The 24,204-nt window shown below is 39.9% G+C and overlaps 1 protein-coding gene and 1 pseudogene across 2 annotated transcripts in view; both read right to left on the reverse strand.

Moving 5' to 3' along the window:
• Positions 1-3,872: 3,872 nt before the first annotated feature.
• Positions 3,873-5,476, reverse strand: LOC144480775 (dynactin subunit 6 pseudogene; annotated as a pseudogene).
• Positions 5,477-8,477: 3,001 nt separating this feature from the next.
• The window catches only part of ctnnal1 (catenin (cadherin-associated protein), alpha-like 1), a 333,318-nt gene continuing 317,591 nt past the window's right edge, over positions 8,478-24,204 (reverse strand). For both annotated transcript variants that reach the window (XM_078235777.1, XM_078235766.1), the window contains 7 exons: positions 23,632-23,682; positions 23,207-23,361; positions 20,534-20,582; positions 19,712-19,768; positions 18,649-18,768; positions 13,048-13,131; positions 8,478-10,198 (listed from right to left, as the gene is read on the reverse strand). In XM_078235777.1, coding sequence (XP_078091903.1) covers positions 10,034-10,198; positions 13,048-13,131; positions 18,649-18,768; positions 19,712-19,768; positions 20,534-20,582; positions 23,207-23,361; positions 23,632-23,682 — 681 coding nt within the window. In that variant the 3' untranslated portion in view covers positions 8,478-10,033. The remainder of the gene's footprint in view (positions 10,199-13,047; positions 13,132-18,648; positions 18,769-19,711; positions 19,769-20,533; positions 20,583-23,206; positions 23,362-23,631; positions 23,683-24,204) is intronic.

Raw genomic sequence — 24,204 nt, forward strand, 5'->3', positions numbered from 1 at the left:
CTGTGACCAGCGGTGTGCCTTAGGGATCAGTGCTGGGTCCACTGTTATTTGTCATTTATATTAATGATTTGGATGAGAATATAGGGGGCATGGTTAGCAAGTTTGCAGATGACACCAAGATTGGTGGCATAGTGGACAGTGAAGAAGGTTATCTCGGATTGCAACGGGATCTTGATCAATTGGGCCAATGGGCTGAAGAATGGCAGATGGAGTTTAATTTAGATAAATGCAAGGGGATGCATTTTGGTAGATTGAACCAGGGCAGGACTTACTCAGTTAATGGTAGGGTGTTGGGGAAACATAGAACAGTACAGCACAGTCCAGGCCCTTCGGCCCACGATGTTGTGCCGAGCTTTGTCCGAAACCAAGATCAAGCTATCCCACTCCCCATCATTCTAGTGTGCTCCATGTGCCTATCCAACAACCGCTTGAAAGTTCCTAAAGTGTCCGACTCCACTATCACACCAGGCAGTCCATTCCACACCCCAACCACTCTCTGAGTAAAGAACCTACCTTGGACATCCGTCATATCTCCCACCATGAACCTTATAGTTATGCCCCTTAGTAACAGCTACATCCACCCGAGGAAATAGTCTCTGAACGTTCACTCTATCTATCCCCCTCATCATCTTATAAACCTCAATTAAGTCATTTCTCGTCCTCCTCCGCTCCAGAGAGAACAGCCCTAGCTCCCTCAACCTTTCCTCATAAGACCTACCCTCCAAACCAGGCAGCATCTTGGTAAATCTCCTTTCCACTCTCTCCAAAGCTTCCACATCCTTCTTATAGTGAGGTGACCAGAACTGCACACAATATTCGAAATGTGGTCTCACCAAGGTCCTGTACAGTTGCAGCATAACCCCACGGCTCAAACTCAAACCCCCGTTAATAAACGCTAACACACTATAGGCCTTCTTCACGGCTCTATCCACCTGAGTGGCAACTTTCAGAGATCTGTGGATATGAACCCTACCGTTGACCCTGTAATCCGCATTCAAATTTGTCCTACCAAAATGAATCACCTCGCACTTATCAGGGTTAAACTCCATCTGCCATTTTTCAGCCCAGCTCTGCATCCTATCAATGTCTCTTTGCAGCCTACAACAGCCCTCCACTACTCCACCAATCTTGGTGTCATCAGCAAATTTACTGATCCACCCTTCAGCCCCCTCCTCCAAGTCATTGATGAAAATCACAAAAAGCAGAGGACCCAGCACTGATCCCTGTGGTACACCGCTGGTAACTGGTCTCCAGTCTGAAAATTTTCCATCCACCACCACCCTCTGTCTTCTATGAGCTAGCCAGTTACTTATCCAATCGGCCAAATTTCCCTCTATCCCACACCTCCTTACTTTCTTCATGAGCCGACCATGGGGTACCTTATCAAATGCCTTACTAAAATCCATGTATATGACATCAACTGCTCTACCTTCATCTACACACTTAGTTACAGAGCAAAGTGATCTGGGGTACAGGTTCATAGCTCCTTAAAAGTGCAGTCACAGGTGGACAGAGTGGTGAAGAAGGCATTCAGTATGCTTGGTTTCATTGGTCAGAATATTGAATACAGGAGTTGGGATGTCTTGTTGAAATTGTACAAGATTTTGGTAAGGCCACACTTGGAATATTGTGTACAGTTCTGGTCACCCTATTATAGAAAGGATATTATTAAACTAGAAAGAATGCAGAAAAGATTTACTAGGATGCTACCGGGACTTGATGGTTTGAGTTATAAGGAGAGGCTGAATAGACTGGGACTTTTTTCTCTGGAGCGTAGGAGGCTGAGGGGTGATCTTATTGAGGTCTGTAAAATAATGAGGGGCATAGATCAGCTGAATAGTCAATATCTTTTCCCAAAGTAGGGGAATCTAAAACCAGAGGGTGTAGGTTTAAGGTGAGAGGGGAGAGATACAAAAATGGCCAGAGGGGCAATATTTTCACACAGAGGGTGGTGATGTCTGGAATAAGCTGCCAGAGGTAGTAGTAGAGGCAGGTACAATTTTGTCTTTTAAAAAGCATTTAGACAGTTACATGGGTAAGATGGGTATGGAGGGATATGAGCCAAATGCGGGCAATTGGGACTAGCCTGGGGGTTTAAAAAAAAGGGCAGCACGGACAAGTTGGGCCAAAGGGCCTATTTCCATGCTGTAAACCTCTATGACCCACACCATGGTCCAGCAATATATAATTACTAGCACTGGTTAAATTTAACCATACAAATTAGATAAAAGCAAATTACTGTGGATGCTGGAATCTGAAACAAAAAGAGAAAATGCAGGAAAATCTCAGCAGGTCTGGCAGCATCTGTACGGTGAGAGAAGAGCTGACGTTTTGAGTCCAGATGACCCTTTGTCAAAGCTTTGACAAAGGGTCATCTGGACTCGAAACGTCAGCTCTTTTCTCTCCTTACAGATGCGACCAGAACTACTGAGATTTTCCTGCATTTTCTCTTTAGGAAATTTGAGTAAACTAGCGGTAGGAAAACCTAGAAAATCATTATCATAATGTGAATAGTTCACCAGGGATCAAAATATTTTTTTTGAGGACTCTTCTTGAAACTTTCTGGAAGACTACTTTTTCTCTTTTGGCGGCTGCTTTTTTTTACCTTCTCACGAGCTCCTTTATTAGCTAATTAGTCACTTAGAATACCAACACAAATAAATATAGTAATATTTTAAGTTTATTTATTAGTGTCGCAAGTAGGCTTACATTAACACTGCAATGAGGTTACTGTGAAAATCCTAGTCGCCACACTCCGGCACCTGTTCGGGTACACTGAGGGAGAATTTAGCATAGCCAATGCACTTAACCAGCATGTCCTTTGGACTGTGGGAGGAAACCAGAGGAAATCCACACAGACGCAGGGAGAACGTGCAGCCTCTGCACAGACAGTGACCCAAGCCAGGAAGCAAATCCTAGTCTCTGGCACTGTGAAGCAGCAGTGCTAACCACTGTGCCCCCGTGCCACCCCAAGGGTTTCCTTATTTAGTTGTAGTATTTTTTTTTAAACTTGGACTGTGCTGAAACTCTTTTGCTTTCATAATTCTAACAGTCCTAGCTGGTCTGCATTCTGGCTGGAATTCTCCAAAAAAAAACTCAAATGGTTTCTCCAGCATTTTTCTCTGTGCATTGCAGAGGCCACTAGCGTGATTATCATTAAAAACCAGGGGGCAAGGCCTATTCCCACTGAAGAGGCTGAAATCAGGGCAACGAGCAGGACCCTGTGCATGCGCACATCTTTGGGAAATCACTAAAAAGACCTCTCAGTATTGAGATCGCTCGTCTCTCGGTCCCCCCATCCATCCCCCACGGACATTGCTGGCCTCAAAGCCCCCCACCACGGATTGGACCTTGGATACTACTAATTTCTGCAGTGATGTCCTTGAGAGCTGAGATGATTGACCTCAAACAACCCCAACCATCTTCCTTTGTGCTAGTTATGACTCCAACCAGTGGAGAGCTTTCCTTCCTGATTCCCCTTGATTCCAGTTTTGCTAGGGTTCAATCAAATGTGGCCCTTGGTATCAATGCAGTCACTCTCACCTCACCGCTGGAGTTCATCCCTTTTGTTCATGTTTGAACAAAGGCTGTAATGAGGCCAGGAGCTGAGTGGCCCTGGCTGAATGCAAATTGAGCAAGAGTGAGCAGGTTTTTCTGAGTAAGTGCTGTTTAATAGCACTGTCACTGACCTGCTTCTATCACTCCCTGATGATCAAGGCTAGACTGATGGGGTGGCAATTGGCCAAGTTGAATTTGTTCTGCCATTTTCTTTTGTGCACAGGACATATGAGCAATTTTCCACATCGCCAGGTGCTACCTCACTATTCAGTATGGGAACGTCGAGGGGCGAGTTTATAAACCAAGCTCAAGGTCTACCAAGCAGTCCTCTCCACTCTTCTCTGCACGAGAGAGACCTGGACCATCTCCGCAAGCTCTTCAACATTAACTGGCTGTTCTGACTGCACTCTATAGGTACAGTCAGTCAATCCCATAAATAAGTGTTCTCGGAAACAACTTCCCAGGAGTTAACTTGTCGCATGCTCCAATAATGCAGCAAATGGTTAGGATCACATTTAAATGCTCCAGATTCAATTACATTGTTATCTTCAAAGCTTCCAAATGGCAGGCAATTTCAAGTACATTCTTTGTTCCAATAGTCATAACTTCAGGTTCACTATCTTCCTGTTGAGCCTGACATTTTCTGGATAGCTGTTTGTAATAAGGGCTTGTTCTTCAATTAACTTTCCTTCACTAATGATGATGGGTCCTGCTTCTGCAATAATACAAGCCTTGGGGTGTAAGACTGTTCTACATCCTATTGCTACGTCACCCTTGATTTCACTTTCAACATGGAAACAGCACTAGCTGCAATTTTAACACTTTCCTGCGTTGGTTTTCCTATCACAATTTCGTCACTCAGCAATATTTCTACTACCTTCTAATGTAGTCTACAAGCCACTCCATTGTATCAAATTATCGCAAAGTCCCACTATCTGCTTAGTGGGAAATAATGATGGGCTATAAATGTCGATCTCTCCATCAATACCCACACCTGAGAATAGCCATTCTCTCTCTTTGTTTATGAATTTAAAGGTACAGCTGGAAAAAACATTTGGGGGGGAGGGGGTGGGGGGTGGGATTCAGGTTATAGCTTTAAATACACTTGGCTGAGATTTAGCAGTTAGATGCAAAATATAGCTGCTCTGTCCTAACAATGGCTCAACCTGGATCTTAAGAACCTCCAGTTCTACAGGGATTGCAACATTTTGAAAATGTATCAACTCTTCCCACTCACACGCACATACAGAACCCCAGATTCAGCTCTCCAAACATACATACCAACCCCTCACTTACTCACACACATATACGCAATGAGGTCCCCATATTCAAATAATTCAAGTCATCTTTCTATCTCTCTTCCCACCTTTGTGCCCTAAATTAATTTTACTCACCAGTTGAATGCAATACCAGCACTCAAATTCTGATGACTTAAGGTTTATTACTTAGATAAAATTATACGGATTTACAAACAGTAACAATTAAAAGCTACAGTTTTAAAATAAGGTTTATGTTGAATCCTAAACTTACAATCTTTAACTTTTATATTTCTCACAGCAAAATTGTGCAGCTTTGAAATCAAATTTAATGGGATGCTGTATCTAACATCTTGTCCATTATTCATAACTGAGCATCTGGGCAGTCAGCACATCCTGGGGCAATATCATTTAGTTTTAGTATATAATTGAAGAATGAATTATGCATAACTTTGCTTGGTTTTAAAAAAAGAACTTGATTATAGATCTAGAGAGAAAGCTTACTTTGAATTTTCTACCAAATTTAAATTAACAATTGGAGGTTTGGTCAGATTTATTCCTGACATCAGTATGAAACACACCAACGCTATGATTTCATTAACATCTGCTACAGCAACTGTTAACTCATTGATATTAACGAAGAAATAAGTAATTTCAGCCATAAATAGCAATTACTGTTGAAGTATGATGAGTGAAAGCAAAATATGATTATTCATAACTGGTAACTTTGTTTTATTCTGTTACTGTGCGAGTCTCTCAGCATTTATTGCCTATCCCTAACTGTCCTCAATAAGGTGGTAGTGAGCCATCTTCTTGATTTGCTACCGTTCATGTGGTGTAGGTACACCCACTGTGCTATTAGGGAGGGAGTGCCAGGATTTTGACCCAGCGATGGTGAAGGAACAACTAGTGGTCTGTGGCTTGGAGGGGAACTTGCAGGTGGTGGTGTTCCCAAGCATCTGCTTCCCTTGTTCTTCCAGGTGATAGAGGTCATGTAATGAGTACATTCAGCCTGTGCTATGCCAACCTGGGGATAATTGATACTGGCACTGCATAGTATAAGTCAAATTCTGGGCTATAGGGAACATATAAATCAAAAATTTTATTTTATCAATTTTATTTGCTTCTTCTGATAACATCCTTAAAATAATCAAAAGACAAATGTTTCAGAATACTTGATTATAAAATTCTTATTTTTACTAAATATCATACCAAATATGATAAATTACAGATTTTATGTTGCCAAGAGAAATGAAAGAAATGCATTTGGCCAGAACTGAAGTTGATGCTCATGATGCAAGTGTACATGGGTAACAGACACTGCAGGTGAGTAACTTCAAAACTAATCAGACAATGGATTAAGCAATTTGAATGGAGAAAGTAGAGTGGAGTAGACTCTTCTGGGTGTTGTCAGGTAGATGCCTCTGGTGAAATAAGATTGTGCTAGCACATGGGTGACTGTGTGAGGTGCTGACAGAGGACAGTTTTTGCTGAGAAAAGGCAAGGGAACTAAACAGGAGATGGTTACCATGGCAAAGTGGGTCAGAATCTTTAAGACCAGGTGGATGCTGATGGTGTCGTTTTGAGGTGACTCAAAGTGGCTGTACGAGCACGAGGTAATCAAATTGTAATCAGTTAAGTACTTGATAGATGAGACTTCTATGAGGCGAGGGGATGTGAACACAAGAAGTGGGAATAAAAGCTTGGAGACTTGATAGAACCTTGTACTGTGCTAATAATAGCATGCTACTCCCCTCTACCCACAGGAAATACAAGTCCTGTTTCTAGTAGTCTTCTGCTCCAGACAGCCCTTTCACCACAGTACTCATCAGAATTGGCCAACACAGGAGTAATGGGCTGAATGACCACCTTTGCTGTTGTTATAAAATGTTAGAAAGTAGGCCATTTGGTACAAAGTCTACACCAGCTCTTTTGAAGAGCAAATGATTCCTACTCCGTGCTCAATTCCCCAGAGTCCTACTTTTTTATGGATTTATCCATTTCCCTTTAAAGGTTGCTAACGAAAATCTATATCCACCATTGTCCCAGGCAGTGCATTCTAAACCCTAACCAAAGCACACCATCATTTCCAGTCTATTCATGTCACATCCTGTGAATGATTTCCCTCAAAAGTAATTGGCACAATCTCATCCATGCTGTTACTGGAGTGGCCAGAAATCTGAGATTTCCCAAAGGCCCCTGCTGACCGTCATTCATTCCTCAGAACACGGTCCACACCCTAAACATTAGAAGCAATGACTCTCTTTGCAGGTGCTGACTGACTTTGTATATTTATAGCACTTACATTTTTCTTTATCTACTGGTCTTGCTCGCAAGACTGCCATCTGCTCCAGCGGTAGGCATGGTTTCCCCAAAGAACTGCAGCAGAAAATCATTGACTTCATTTAGAGTCAATGGGAAAGTTTATTCAGCCAAGCCACTACCTCCCATTGCACACGGTGGGAATGTTGATCTTGATTAGTGTCAAATCAAGCAGCACCAACAACTGCACTTAAGATTGAAATAACATGGTCTAATATCAAAGATTTTAAAGCTGTTAGTGTCTCTCCATTTCAAAACTGGGCAGTACCAAGGCAGCTTCAGAACATATAGTTTAAGCAGCATTCTCTGCATAGTACAAACTTCGATAGAATCACGCAATCTTAATTCAGTTAAGCAAATCTTTGACTAGTAAGTTTCCGGAAAAGTTTCTCCCTAGGTCCAACCATAATACTGTGTTTGAATTTGAGTCATGGTTGGATGTTTAGTATTAGGTACTCTTTTCAACAAATCAATCAAGAGGTTTACTGAATGTGAAAAAGCTTTAACATTTCCAAAAATCATGTGATATTAGAGGGCAACTCAAATAGGAGGCATGGGCAAGTAAAGATTTCATACAACAGATCAAAAGAAATTCAGCAGGTCCGCTACGATTCTCACCAACTTTTACAGATGCACCATAGAAAGCATCCTTTCTGGGTGTACCACAGCTTGGTATGGTTCCTGCTCTGTCCAAAACTGCAATAAACTACAAAAGGTTGTGAACAAAGCCCAGTCCATCACATAAATCAGCCTCCCATTCATTGACTCCGTCTACACTTTCCGCCACCTCGGCAAAGCAACCAGCATAATCAAGGATCCCACACACCCTGGACATACTCTCATCATCTTCTGTCAGCAAAAAGATACAAAGGTCTGAGGACACATACCAACCGACTCAAGAACAGCTTCTTCTCTGCTGCCATCAGACCTTTGAATGGACCTATCTTACATTAAGGTGATTTTCATCTACACCCTAGCTATGATTGTAACACTACATTCTGCACCCTCTCCTTTCCTTCTCTAAAAACAGTATGCTTTGTCTGTAGAGCGCACATGTAGAAACAATATTTTTCACTGTATACCAATACATGTGACAGGAATAAATCAAATCAAAAAATATTTGAGGTACATTTAAGTGGTTCAATGTAAAACCAAACGTGAAAATGAAAAAAAAGCTACTGGCTGAAAATATTGCATTGGCAAATTAAAATCAAAACTTCAAACTTTTACAAAGTTACTAAGAGCAGTGACCAAGTGCAGAAAGACCATGGAGATATTTCCAAAATAATCTTTTTGTGGTAGACAACAGAACATTTTTACTGACAACGGAAAAATATTTTTACCATTACTATTCCTGGTCTTTAATTGCAGCTTATATTGAGCATGTAGATCTTTCAGTACATCTTAAAGAATTCAATAGAATGAAGTAACTCTGATATAGGTTAAAGCAAATAACACCACGAATGTCAACGGGGCATAAAAATTGAAAAGTTCTTTTGACAAATGATGATCATGACACATGTTGTAAACACTAACACTGTTAAGCACACACAAGGGTGGGTGACATCTATTTAAACATTCTTCATGAGTCAGATATAAATGCTAAACCGGAAAATCCCACCAGAGGTCAACAGACCTTTCCATGGTCCGCCCTTCGCCCGTTACGAGCAGGCGGAACGGAAAAATTCACCCCACAAATTCATCTCAGACAGAGAGCAAATTTGATTAGAATTTATATTAGCAGCATGAAAAGTACTTCCTTTTGTGTGCATGAAGTTCATTAAACAATAAACAAAAAGTGAAGATTAACGAATTAGAATTTTATTTTAAAAAATATAACTTTACATGTTAATTGTCAGAGAAATATAAAAAAACTGCCTTTTCAGGTAATACAAATCCAGTAGAAGTTCTCTATACTAAATATATCCAGTGGTTCATGCACCAACATTCCAACCCCACTGCACTGCATATCAAAATCACCAGAAAAATAGTGACATTAGGTACAGAATCCATGGGGGAAAAGATGGAAATGGAGGAACAGGACATCATTAAGGATTCTAGTCAGTACAACCATCTGCTCTCTAAAACTCTTGTACTCTGTTTGATTGCTCTCTTTCTTAAAAGCAAAATACTTGAAATACTTTCAGAATAAAATATATTCATTATCAAGAGCTTTAATTTGTAGGTAGTAGGGAAAAAATAAACACAAACTCAACATTCTGAAACAGAAAACTTGAACAACCAAGATCAGTCTCCATTATTCGGGTACAAATTTAACTAGAACGTCGCTTGGGCTTTTCTCCTGAAAAATTACACCTAGCATTAGGAGAAGCAGGAGGGAGAAAAAAAAAGACAGTTGTGCATCCTATTTGATTTGGATGCAACCAAGTTATCAAGTTTGTTGCAACAGCCTGCCTGCAAATATAATCATTTGGTTTAATTACCTTACACAGCAATAATGTACACCTGTAATATCCAGTTATGCTCTTACACATTTTTAACCATAGCAGCATCAAAGGACTAATTGCATCGGTAAGACATTCACAAAGGGATCAAGATAAACTATCAGCAGGCTAAGAAAAAAAATCCAGCATGAACACATTTCAGAGAAGATATTTAACCGAATTAGCCATTCCATTAGTGTTACTTAAGATACTACAGAGCCAAAGAAAAAAACACTGTTTAAAATAGGAGGCCTGAAACAGTCAGATCTCCAAGTGGCAGAATCTGTCAGGATAACACCAGTTTTCATCCACATTAAGTACTACAAATGTAACGAACATTAGTTACAGGGACTATGAGCTGACAACTTGCAGCTAGAACTGCACAGATTTTACAGTACATGTGACAATGCTTTTTTTTAATATAGTGTTATGACCGCTCTAGGACTTCCTCCATCATTTGCTTTCTAAGAACGTTAGGTTTGCCATGTGCCTTTCCAGAGATTTCACACCAAATGTATCTGTGTTCTTTCCATCTAAGCTCTCGCCATTGGCAACTGTCTGCAGCTGGTTGCCTCTCCAGCTGTGAGGAGAGTCCATAAATGTCTGATCCGCTTTACACTGTAAAAGGTACAAAAAAATTACAAATCCTGGAGGACCACTAAACCAAATATAAAACCACAATTTACATTCTATCGATAAAAACATGTTCCACAAGTTTAAACGCTTTATTACACATTAGTAGGCATTTTTTTGATAATCGGTTAAATGCCAGCTAAATTTAGTGCTGTCAAGGTTCAACTGCATTGTTTCATTTTTTTTTACTTTTTAATCACAAAGTAGAGTTCCTGAAAAGCCAAATTTCTGCATGAGGACAGAGAGAAATCACAATAGATTTTCTTTGCACCCATACCGCTTGGAACAAGAACAATACCCATCGCTATGTCTCCCAATGTCACGGGCAATTTTCCTCCTCAAATTATCTACTTCTGCACAAACAGAAAATTGACAAACAGCAGTGGGCTAAATCTTCTGGCCAGCATTGAAACCAGTATCCAACACTGACCAGACACAAAACTACCCAAGGTCTCAAAGCTTTAGCGTATGAGCGAATGGGTGGCAGAGTCGGCAGGTGGTTGGAGGGACCAGTGAGAGTAGTCAAAAAAAGAGCTGGGGGCAGTTCTCTAGTTACACAGCAACTGGATTTTTCTATTCAACATTTCCTGCATAACTATTCAGGCAAATAAGGCAGGACAGTCCAAAGTCTTTGGCTCTAACTCAAAGCCAGGCACACTTATGGAGAGTTCTAGGGAATAGGGGAATTACCCATCAGAAGTTCAAACTTCTTGGGCAATTCCGACAGAACCGGTGCTTCGGAACATTTGCGGGGTTCCAGTGGGCATCTTGGCTCATACATTTGGTCTCTGATTATTTAGAGACTGGAGAATCCTGGTGAATGTTAGTGGTTAGCTAATCTATTATCTATTTTTGTTTTGGTTATGGGAAGACCACTCCTCACAGCCACTAAATTACATGCGTAGGGCAGCAAATTGTTATGTAGGTAAATGCTGCAGCCAATATACCTATATGACAAGTGACAGCATTTCAAAAACACAACTTAGGTAGCTATGAGGTGACTAATGAATTGGTTTTGATGGTGAACAAGTGGTCTAGACTTTGGTTAAAGGTAATTTGAAAGAAATGGCACTTCTGACAATACCGCGCTCCCTCAGTACTGCACTAAAAGATCAGTCGTGATTTGGTGCTCAATTCAGTAAAGCAGACTGAACCCACAATCTTCTGACACTGAACCAAATTAGTTTTACATAGAATTCATATTCCAAACATGTCAATCATCCCAATTATGAAATAAAATAGAAAATGCTGGAAACATTTAGCAGATCAGACGGCATCTGTGGAGAGAAATAGTTAATGGGCCAAATCGTCACTCCCAGGTTGGGAATGCAGATTTGGAAAATTTTCCAACTCTGCAAATCTGACTCAGGAGAAAGTATCTTGCATCTTCAGATTTATGTTCTGGTGGTGCAACTGTTATCAAGAGACAGTCCTGTCAGTCCCCAAAAGGTTCAGAGGCAGTCACAGGGGCTGCCAAGGGCGCCATGGCAAGCTGTTTAAAAGGTCCAGCTTGGTGCTCTGGGACTTTGTCACAGCTGTAAAAAAAGCAAGACGACCAAAAGCAACCCTCTAAACACTCCCCATGCTCCATCCATGCCAATTCATATCCCCATCAACTCCCATGGCACCTCATTCTAATCTATAAGCCTTTACCCATTTTCCATGGTCCTTTGTAGCCCCTGTGCCTACTTAGTGCGAACTCATGCCAACCCAAGACTCCCACATACCATTCTTTACACTTACAACGACCATTCCAACTCACCAAGGAACCAACATGGGCAGCCTTCAGAACTCATGCTAAAATAAAATAAAGTTCTCAATGTCTATTGGTGACTTTACTATTTTATAAAAGGCCATTCATAGATAAAAGCTCATTTAGTAGTTAAATTCCTTCAAGTACTTAATCCATTATTAAAACAAACTTTCATTTAAGCACGTAATCCATTATGCAAACAAACGTGTATTCATAGCCCCACGTCAAAAATTTTGAAATCACGTGGAACTGTCAATTAAACTGTGATGTTACAAGTGGACAGTGATAGTGATAGGTTACAAAATCAGTCAGGTAGCACTCATCCTATAATGATAAATCTCACATTTATATCAACAGAAACTGGTGGAATTGAAGCACTGATTTTTTTCAACTGCAGGCCCTTTTCTTTCGTTGAAAAAATTAAAGAATGCAGTGATTTAAATGTTTGAACGGTTCCATTGAGTTCATCCACTTTTTATGCACAATCACAATACCTTTAACAACCGCAACAGGCACCAGATCTCTTCAAATAACTCCAGCAGCTTTAGACATTTTGCTAAAGCCCACAATTCACACTTCACATGTCCCGCTAATGAAAAACTGCAAGGGTTTGAAGGCAGCTGCCATTTTAACATGTGCAGGTGTCTCGGAACGACAGATCTGCAAACTACAATCCACTCTCAATCCTACCCTGGCAGCAATGTGGGTGACAGGTTCTGGGGCGGGTCTTCCACAATCAGGGCTTTGGTACAATTTTGTCCAAGGTGCAGAGTGTTTCCAATGCGCGAGACTGGAGGCCAATTCTTTCACTCCATAACCCTTCACTAGACTGGTACTGAGTGCTTCCAGCATTTTCTATTTTTATTTCAGATTTCCAGCATCAACAGCATTACAACATTTTAGATTTCGACAACACTTATTTGATACAAAGATTCATTCTTCAGTTTTTATATTGAATTGCTTCATTGCTGATATACAGGCCATGATCTGCCAATTAGCTATTTTATTTGCAGTTGATAGATCTTTTGATCCATGCATATAATTTTGTGAAATGATTTGTTTCAGGTTATTGTTGTCTTACCTTTTTTAATAGTTTGTAACAAAGAGAAAGAATAATCTTCAATACAGTCATTACATTCTTAGTTTCTTGAATGGACGTGTCAACCTAAAAATATATAATAATGTAATATGCATTAATTATAGTTATTTACTGAAACTATATTAAAGCTACTATTGGTACACACTTAACTCCTTGCTGTTTTGTCGGCAGGATTGTTGCTAGGAGGCACGGAGGCTGACAAACTAAGGGAGCTATACTAACGAGGTGTTCAGTATGGGCTACTTCTGTACTCTGAACAGTTACTAGCTGTAGTGATCGGTGATGCCACTTCTGGTGACACCATGCATATATATACTATACTGTGCTCAGTGCAGGTTCTCTGAAATACATTACACTTTCCTTGCACATCCACCATACCTAACTGGATTGTGGCTGGAATCAGTACTTTTCATTGTAATTGTGAATCATTTCACTTATCCGTAAGTAAAATTTCCTTTGAATTTCCCACATTTGGGAACGTCAGAAACAGGGGCTAGAGGAGGCATTTGGCCCTTCGAGTCTGCTCTGCTATTCCATGAGTAAGAAGTCTCACAACACCAGGTTAAAGTCCAACAGGTTTATTTGGTAGCACAAGCCACAAGCTTTCAGAGCGCTGCTCCTTCATCAGGTGAGTAGGAGTTCACAAACAGTAGGAAAGTAGGCCGCTCGGTCATATTTATTAAGAGGAACATTGTTGTGACACTCTCAGGCGCTGAGGATCAAGGACAGAATCAATTTAGCTAGAGCTAAGGAACCAAAAAAGGTGCACTAGCATTGCTTGGTTTAGTTACTGGCCATCTATTAATGCAAAAGATGCAGAGGAACAAATTTGCAAGGAAATTTCAGAAAAGTGCAAGAATTATTGAGCAATTATGGGTGACTTTAATTATCCAAGTATAGACTGGGATAAGAATAGTGCAAAGGGGCAAAAGGGACAAGTTCCGAGTACGAGTTCAGGAAATTCTTCTACAGGAATGTGTTTTCAGTTCAGTGAGAAGGAATGTGCTGCCAGACCTGGTTCTTGGAAAGGAGGTGGACCAAGCATCAGTAGGAGAACATTTATGGGATAATGATCATTAAATCAAAAAGTTTAGGTTGACTATGGAAGAAGTCAAGGAATAATGTAGCACAAGAGTAATTAACAGAGGAAATTCAACTTCCAAAAGGGATCTGGCCCAGGTAAATTAGGATCAAACATTGGCAGACAAAACTATAACTAAACAATGGGCTACTTTTAAAAAAGATAGAGTTCAAGGACAATCAGGTGTAATCCCACAAAGGAGAAAGGTATGGCAACTAAATGCATAGCTTCCTGGATGAAGAAAGAGTTAAGAGTTATGAAGAAACAGAAAAATTGCACTTATGACCAATGTCAATTGGATAACACAACAGAGAGCAGGCTGAATAGAGAAGGATCACAGGGGAGTTGAAGAAACAAAAAAAAGAAGCAAAGAGAGAAAATGAGAAGAGACTGGCAGCTAACAGGTAAGGGAGTCTAAACGTCTTCTATAGGCACATAAGTAGTAAAAGATAAAATGAGGAGTAGGGCCAATTAAGGGCATAAAGAGGATTTATGCATGGAGGCAGGGGCCAGGCTGAAGTACTAAATGAATGCTTTGCATTTGTTTTTAGCAAAGAAGATTGCTGAAAAATGAGGTAGTTCAGACACTGGAAGGGTGGATAGACTGTTTGTAGGTAATGTGGGTAAGGCACCAGGACTGGATGAGATGCAGCCAAGGATACTGAGGGAAGTGACAGTGGAAAATACTGAGGCACTGGCCATAATTTTCCAGCTGTCCTTGGTCTGAAGAATTCACACCTTACACCCTTGTTCAGAAAAGGGTGTAAAGATAAGTCCAACAACTACAGCTCAATCAGTTTAACGTTGGGGATGGACAAGTTGTTAGAAAAAATTAAATTGGAATAAAATTAATAGTCGCTTAGGCAAATACGTGTTAATTAAGGAAAGTCAGCATGGATTTTTAAAGGGCAAATTGTGTTTAACTAACTTGGAGTGTTTTAATAGGGTAACAGAGAGGATTGATGAGGGTAGTGAGGTTGATGTGGTGGACATGGACTTCCAAAAAACATTTGATATGGTGCCGCACAACAGACTTAATGAGCAAAGTTAGGCCACACACAATAAAAGCCACAGTAGGAACATGGATACAAAATGAGCTGAGTGACCGGAAACTGAAAGTAGTAATTATTGCGGTTTGTCAGACTGGAGGAAAATGTGTAGTGGAGTGCCCCAGTGTTAGGGCCCCTATTAATGACCTAGACCTTGGTGTACAGGCCACAATTCCAAAATTTGCAAATGATATAAAACTTGGAAGTATTGTGAACAGTGAGGAGCATGGTATCAAATATAGGAAGGATGGAGACAGGTTGGCGGGATGGGCAGATACGTTGCAACTGAAAACTGTATTTCTTTCCTGCAAACTTAGCTCCTCCCATTAAGCACAAAACTCTGTCCCTGTCAATCAATCTAATCAAAACTCTACTCTGAAACCCAGGGAAACATGAATAAACACAAATGCATAAGCTCTGCTTACACAAACACTTCATATCTTAAATGCGTACTTATCTTGTGTTCCCAGCTATCAATGTTTCCTCGACAAATTGGTTTCCTAGACAAATTGGCACCCTGCAAAACTGATCTGAATTCTAAACATACCCCCTACAAGAAACATGGTATAAGTACATTTCTTAAAGGCAAAGTATCATCACAATGCAGTATTATTTCAAGTACAGGGAGATGGCAAACCTAATTTACTACGTCTCAAAGTCACTCACGGATACAGAGAAAAGATTACAATTGAGAAGAAAGCATTGGCAGCAACATGGGCATACAAGAAATTCTCGGACTATATGATAGGGATTGCGGTTCAGACCATAAGCCATTAGGTCACTCTGAAAATGAAAGCGATTGTGAAAATATTGTCCAGAATCCAAATTTTCAGACAGAGGTTAATTAGGTACGACCCCATAACCGAGTACATTAAAGGGAAGTACGGCAGTGGATGCAGTTTTGAGGACGCCAGTTCAAGGAACCAATCTGATGGATTTGTATTTCATCAAGGAAGTGGAAGGCTGTACATTTCTCATTGCACAACACCTGCTGGCTACTAAAAAGTAGCTGCAGGAGTTAAAAAAACATAGCAGAAAGGTGACAGATAAGAAAATATAGTCTGGAAGAAGGATGGCCAGACTATACTCCTAAAAATCCAGCACTGCGGCAGTACTTCAAACGGGGAAAGTACCTCACAATCATTGATAATCTCTTAGATTTTAATGACAGTACAGTCAGTCCGAAAACATCTGGACTTGACATTCTTCACCAGGGTTACTATAGAGATAGAAAAATGCCAAACAAGAGCCCAGCCATCAGTCTGGTTGCCAGGCATTACTTGTTCTCTCAGATAAATTATTTCAAATTGTATTACATGTGCAGTGAACAACCAAGAGTAACAAGAATGACCATCACCTTCTACTTTTCCATCAAGGCTGTGGGAGAGCTTGGGGATGGATTTATTTGATTTTAAAGCCAAGATATTTCTTATTGTCATTGATTACTGCTCAAGGTGGATTGAAGTGAACAGATTGCACAGCAATAGAATGGAAGCAATTGCTCAATCACTGAGGGGAATTTACACAACATACAGCTTTCGGACATTGCAGTGTCAGATTACGGTCTGCAATTAGTTAACAAATTATTCCCAAGTGTTGTGAAGGAATACAGATTAATTCAGGAGATTAGCTTGTCTCAATATTCTCAGGCAAATGAGGAGGCTGAGAGGGGTGTACGAACCATTAAAAACTTGATGAAGGAGAATGAAGATCTTAACATGACGCGTCTGAGACACAGAACCTCGCTGCTACAAAACGATTGAGTTGTTAATGGGAAGCAGACTGAGGGCAGGATGTTCCGGCCGCGCTCACTCTGAAAATGGAAAATCCTGCCCGGGATCAAGAAACCTTTCCAAGGTCTGCTCCTCGCCCGCTACAGTTTCCGTAGTGGGTGGAACGGGAACATTCGCTCGAGAATACAAATCCCAGTTCTGCAACAGAAACTAAGACCTAATATTACCTTCAATGACCACGAGAGGGTAAAACAGTGTGAGGAAAAACAGAGAAACAACAGAACTTGTAACTTTATCAGGCACAGAGCATGAGACTTATCACTGCTGGAGCCCAGGGAGAGAGTAGCAGTAGGAGACCAACAGGGAGAAGGTGTAGCAGTCAAAGGGCTCCACAACTGAAGTAATACAGGATTGAGATGAACAATGGAACTATAAGGAGAATGTGCTAAGTAGCACACAGAAAATCAATTTATTACCAGTCAGGCTCGCAGTTTGGCTCATGCGTGTGTGCTGGAAGCCACATATTTAGATAGAAGACCCAGTCCTTTGCAGACAGAAGGAACATGTCCACACATTGCTTTCTGGTTCATTCCCCAGGGCAATGCTTTGACCAGTCAATCACCCCAATTTGAATTTGAACAAAGCTGGGCAATTAACTGCTTTATGCTGCATTTTCCATGTCAACATCCCCACCAATCAAAGCCCACTTCCCACCAAATAGCACTCCCTTCTCATGTTCCCCTTTTAATCTAATTTCTTGCGAGTTGCTCTGGTCAGAACAAGACAAAAAGCTTTGCCATCATGTCTCTTCAAGCAATATTTCGGTATTGCACAAATTATCTTAAAGTCTGCAGGATAACCTAAGAATTATCATGAATCGTAATGAGTGCTGCAATTAAACAAATTAATCTATTGAACTGAAATGAACATTAAGGACATTGGTGTCCAGTAGGGTCAAAGTCATGAGAGCTAATCTTAACAAATGACCATAGAGGAGTCATTATTTCCCCAAGTTAAATGGAACAATTTTGTTATCCCGAATTCATTGCAAATTTATAACCAGGAATTAAGAGAGCATATAATATACAAAGCAAATATTGTGAATCAATTTTAAGTTATCATTCAAATTTAGAATGATCATTGTACACCGCAATCATTAGTGACAGTTGATGTCACTAGGCATTGATTGTTTAGAGTATCTTAACTGCTAACACTCACCAAGAGCGTCTCAATCATGAGAAACAGCAGGTTCTGCCTCAAGTGAAAGTATTTTCATCATCACTAGGGTTCTAATACCTCCAAAAGTGCATCAAGTTGCTTTTCTGAAGTGACTTTAATAGAGTAAAACCATAACACAGGAGTGTTCTCACACAAACGCTGACAGTGAACCAGGTGGTCAAATATTACAACAGATAATCAGAAGCTTGGTCAAAGAGGTACATTCTAAGGAGCACTTTAAAGGAGTAAGGAGAACCAGAGCATTTTCAGAAAGGAATTCCACAGCTTCGGGGGGTCTAGGCAGTCAAACGCAGTGGCACCAATGGTGGAGCAATTAAAACCAGGGATATGCAAAAGCACAACATTTGAGGAGCGCAGGTATTTCAAGAGTGTTGAAGGGCTGGAGGAGATTTACAGAGATAGTGAGGGGACAAAGCCAATATTAAATTGCAATTTGTAACCCACCCTTCCAGCCATTATTCCATATAAAGAAAGCACAGACCTTAGCAAAAATCGCAGCTTTGCCATGAACAGGAGTCTTGCTGGTCATCTGCAGCTGCTGACACAGTGTAGGAAACCCCTCTGTCTCCAACATTAGAGCTGCTTTTTCATCCTCTTCCAGCTGAGGACAGTAAAAGACATTTGGTTCAGATTTAAATCACTGTCAGAACACATTGCATGGGATCGAATTAGAACTGTGTCAAGTCATCATTTTTGTAATTAAATATTCCAATATTTAAACTAAATTAAGTGTTCACGATTTTGAAACATCTTGCCGGTTATTTGTTTACACGTGCATTTAATGTGTCACAGTCATGCTGAATAAACCCAGCTTCTTCAGATTAGATGTTACAGCTAATAAACACATCAGTTGCATAGCTAATGAAACAAAATCCAAGATGATCTGGCTGTGATAATTGTATTATTCTTCAAACTGCTGTAGAACACGATCTGCAGATAAATAAGAATGTGTGCCCAGCACTCTGACCTGTCTCAGGTAGGTATACTGTGGTAGCAAAAAGAGAATTAACATTGATTTTAAAACAATGGATTGTAATGGATTTAAAATAGATGATGTTCACATGCCACCAAATGTGTGCCGTGTATAAATGCTTATGGATGAGATTCCAGATCAAATCAAACTCTGTCCATAGAGAACTCAAACCACAAAGATTTTCCAAAGATTCATAACTTAGTGCTGACTTTTATGCCAACTTTCAAGGCACACATTTTCTAACATAAAACATCTGAAAAAGCTTTTATTGGAAACAGGCAGCAAGTATGTCAGAATGAAGACTGATTAACATTTTGGGCATTGAACCTATGTCAGAATAGAAGAAAAGCTTTTGTTTGATGAAGGGTGCTCACCCTTTTTTTTAACCTCATCCTTCCAGTATGTGTGTTTAGATTTTATTCACACTGAATATGAAGGAGACACAACTATACTGAAACTCCGACACATTGCAGAAGTAATGCTTGCATGTCTTTGTAATGGTGCAAGAAGTGTGCTTAATTCAAGAATGTATTATTACATTTTATACCAACAGTGGTCCTTGGCAGCATACCTGATTTGAGAGAGAATGAAGAGATGTGTGCAATCTAAGACCTTCTTCAGCAAAGATCTGCAACAGAGAAAAGTACAATGAAAGAATTACTTTCTTACACGCACAAAGTGTCTACTAAACCTGCTCTCCGCATTTGTGAAGGTCTATCCATATTTCAGTCTGTGAAAAAGTTAAAGGTTACTAAGTAGAAAATCCTAGATATTAAAAGAAACCCTTGTTCTTAAGGTTTCCTGAGGAATGACCACTGAATAAAATTTCACATTTCATACTAATTTGTTTTTTATTCATTCGTGGGACATGAGCTTTACTGGCTAGGCCAGTATTTATTGCCCACCTCTAGTTGCCCTTGAACTGAGTGACTCACGGGGCCATTTAAGAGTCAACCACATTGCAGTGGGTCTGGAGTCACGTGTAGATCATGCTCACGATTGCTAACACACATTATCACACAAGAAAAAGTATGATGGCGGTCAGATACTTAGTGGCTACTCCTGCTATTTCCACAGTAAATAACTTCACTTAAGTAACCAATCAAATGCAAGTGATTCAACTCAGATCACAGACCATAACATTACTGCAAATACAATTACTCATATGTGCACAAGTCTTCTACTTCACCATGACATGTATTCCAAAGCACATCCAAAGTTACATGAACGGAGTTAAAATTATATAGTCCAAATGCCACAAGGTTATCCATTTACAGGAAAAATCATGGTGTAAAGACAGCATATATAAACAATAACCTCACAACTGTTTCCATTTGAAGAAAAGCCTCTTTACATCAAGTCTAATATAAAGACATAGTAAACATCCACTCACATCGGCCTGGTGAAATAAATCCTGTGTTGTTTTCAAAAGGCCTTCTCCTCTGAAATAAAGAAAAAGAGAGACACGATTTTAGGATTCATTTTTGAGTACGGTATATCAAATTAGACTTTAAAATGACAACGTAGGATGGACAAAACAATGTACACCAATGATAGTGCTTGTAAAATGTACTATCAATGCTAACATGGTGAAGCATTATGATGCTTAGTGAATGAGGTTATATGACAGAGTGGTAGGAAACAGCCATGGCCAGTTCCCCATCTCAGCTGTTTTCAGGAAGATGCCAAAAGAGAGTCAAGTACTGCCACACTGGAGGGGGAGGGGGGGAAATAGATAAATCAGAGTGAAATTTACCACGCATTACTATTACCCAATAGTAGAGATCAGCAAAGACTGGGTGAAAGTTGACTTCCTGACGACTGGGGAATGGTGTGTCGCACTGGGAGATCTAAAAGAAACTTAAAAAGAGGCCATCTAGATTTAATGGAAGCACATGAATAGGTAATAAAGACCTTTCTGTTGGGGTCAAATAAAAAGAAACCCAAATACTTATTATGGATAATCTTATTATGTTAGAAATTAAGCTAGATTTTACATTGTGGAAATAAATACCCTCATTGCATTTCTCAGTAAATCACAGGATGTGCTATTTAATAAGAACAGTAACATTGTAAGATGGGGCACACAATATATTACTTTACTGCCAGGCTGCAGATTATAGGGTAAAGTATTATTCCATGTAAACTGAACTAACCTTTTAATACTTCAAGGTTATATCATTCTTTAGAGCAACATGCATAGGTCAGAGGGCACTTTCTGTTTTTCGAGAAGGTTTCTCAGAAACCAGTAGGAATTAAGTCAAAGTTTTATACTTTTATTTTAAGTACAATAAATGAATTTTAAATATGTGACTAAGCTTGATACCTGAAGAGTGTTGGATACATTTCAAAATGTATTACATTTTATACTAACAGAAACCCTGTTCCACTGTCACAGAGTCGTGCAGCGCAGAAAAGGCCCATCGGCCCATCAAGTTTGCACTGACAGTAACTACCACTAAAGTCACACAAATCATTTTCCAGCACTTGTCCCACATCCTTGAATGTTATGATGTTTCAAGTGCTCATCCAAATACTTTTTAAATGTTGTAAGGTTTCTGGCCTCCTCTACCTTTCCAGCACTGCATTCCACGTTCCCACCACCCTCTAGTGAAAATGTTTTTTCTCAAATTCCCTCTGAATCTCATGCTCCTTACCCTAAAACTATGTCTCCTCTTGATTGACCCTTCAACCAAGGGAACAGCTGCTTCCTATTCACGCTACCAAAACCCCTCAATCTTATACACCTCAACTGTGTGACCCCCTTAGCCTTCTCTGCTCTAGAGAAAGCAGTCTAAGCCTATCTAGTCTCTCCTTATAGTGCAAATGCTCCATCCCAGGTGCATCTCCTCTGTACCCCTCTAGTGCAGTCACATCCTTCCTATATCTGCATACAGTACTCCAGCTGTGCTGTGGCCTAACCAATGTTCTGTACAGCTCTAACACTACCTTCTTGCTCTTATATTCTATGCCACAACTGATAAAAACAAGTGCCCCATATGTCTTCTTAACTAACCTATTCACTTGCTCTGCCGCCTTCAGGGATCAGAGAGTAAGTATCCCCCCACTCACCCTAAATTTGTAAGGACAAGGATATTATACCCTGTAATGCACAGTGTATTATTCTGGTGTCATGTGTGTGAATGCTGCATGTCCGAGTGAGAAAGACAGACAGAGTCAAACTACTGGACAAACATGAGCATCACAATGTGTGAAAAATGCACCTATATTAAGAAGCTATATTCAGTTGCAAGAAGTTTTCTGTATTTCAAATGCCTACACCTTTTCTACTCAAAAGGATTGTTGGAGGAAATCTGCATAAAAACAAAACAGCTGTATGAAATTTGCTTAGAAAAATTGACCTACAACTAATGCAACAGAGAAACATGACATAGCAGACAGATGCCACACCAGATTGACCGGAAGAAAAATTGGGAAAGTGGCAGTGATTACACCATAGGAATGTCACAAATTGTCTATAGCCTAATGTTTGTATCAGCAGCTTGGGGTGAGCAAGTGATGGATACCAGGCCATAGAAACCCCTGAAAACAACAGACAAAGCTGAATGGATGACACATTGGGGGTTGGACCGGGGGTGGGGGTGTCCCCATATATTGAAGCAATATGTGCTATTTTTTCCCCACAACCTAATAGATTGGCATAATACAGTTGGTTCCCTGATTGGCCAATTCCCACTGACAAACACACTCTGAGACCATTGGACAGGTAATCTCAGGCCTGCAGCCCTGAATTTCCAATCATTCTTTTAGATAGACTGAGAATTAAGAAGAAGCGGGCCTGTGATGTCTGAGTGCTCCTCCCTATGAACCACACTCTAAGAGTGGAGTGCGTGATTTCCACATCCAACATCTTTTATGGTGTTCCTCGATGTAGACAGTTTTGTACGGTAGGCAGATATGACAACTAAAATTCAAATAGAGAATGCCTATAATTAATAATTGAGTGAATTTATTTTTTTTCCTACATTTACCAGAAGAAATGAACAAGATTGTTTATAAAGAGAGCAAAATGTTTCTGGAAAGTTGATTTTATAGTCAATCTTACCTTGTGAAAAGATACATAGAATACGCCATGCTCGACATGCTCTGTGCTTGACGAAGAACTTCATTGTCTTGGTCCTCCCATCTTTCTGTTTCTGCGTCTACATCTGATGTGTGCAAACGCAGCTCCAACCCTAATTTTGCTATCTTTGCCTGTTCCTGTAATAAGAGAAACATGTCCTTCCAGATGTTGCTAAGCACAATGCAGGGCAAAGCAAGACCAAGTATGAAAAAAACTGGTATTCACATCCAACAGGCAAAACTAGGTTATTCCTCCATTAATGTTTACAAGATCATACAGTATAGAAGACAGCCATTTAGTTTATCATATCTACACTGATTCTTTGAAAATTTCCAATTAGTCTCATTCCCCTGCTATTTCCACAGACCTGCAAATTTACACTTCATAATCTTTACAAAAACTCTTACCTCAGCATCTAGTTTGACTGCTTTAACAGTCTTCAAATTTGTACCGTGTTTCTGTTACAAACAAAAAAAAGGTAATAAGAGTTTAAGAGATATCAAAATCCTTGTTACATTTCAAATACATTTATGCTAGCTTCGTGCAGTTTTATAATCAAAGCTAAAAATGGATGTATCACATTTTTAATCAGAATGTCTAGTCCACACATGAACAACATGATTTTAAAAAAACAACACCAAATTATTTCCTACTTACACAAACGGCTTGAAAAGCCTCCTTGAAAGCCGACAAACAGGCACATTAACAGAAATTTGCAATCATGATTAATTTAGTCTAGGTTCATGGGCAGTCTTGTGGGTGGGACTAGTTTCCAATATTTTAAAACAGCGTAAATGATTGTGAAATCTCTACTTGCACTGGACACAATTTGCATTCAAAAATTCTTGGTCTTTTTGGTCAATTTTGAGCAAAATACACTGAAGAAAAATAGTGCAGCAGAGCAAAGGCTCCAGAATCTTTTATTCATTCAAGTTTTCTAAAAGTCAGAATCTCCAGTTACTATTGCAACATTTGGTTCT

The sequence above is a fragment of the Mustelus asterias genome, chromosome 2 (genome assembly GCF_964213995.1).
Source record: "Mustelus asterias chromosome 2, sMusAst1.hap1.1, whole genome shotgun sequence".
NCBI lineage: Eukaryota > Metazoa > Chordata > Chondrichthyes > Carcharhiniformes > Triakidae > Mustelus > Mustelus asterias.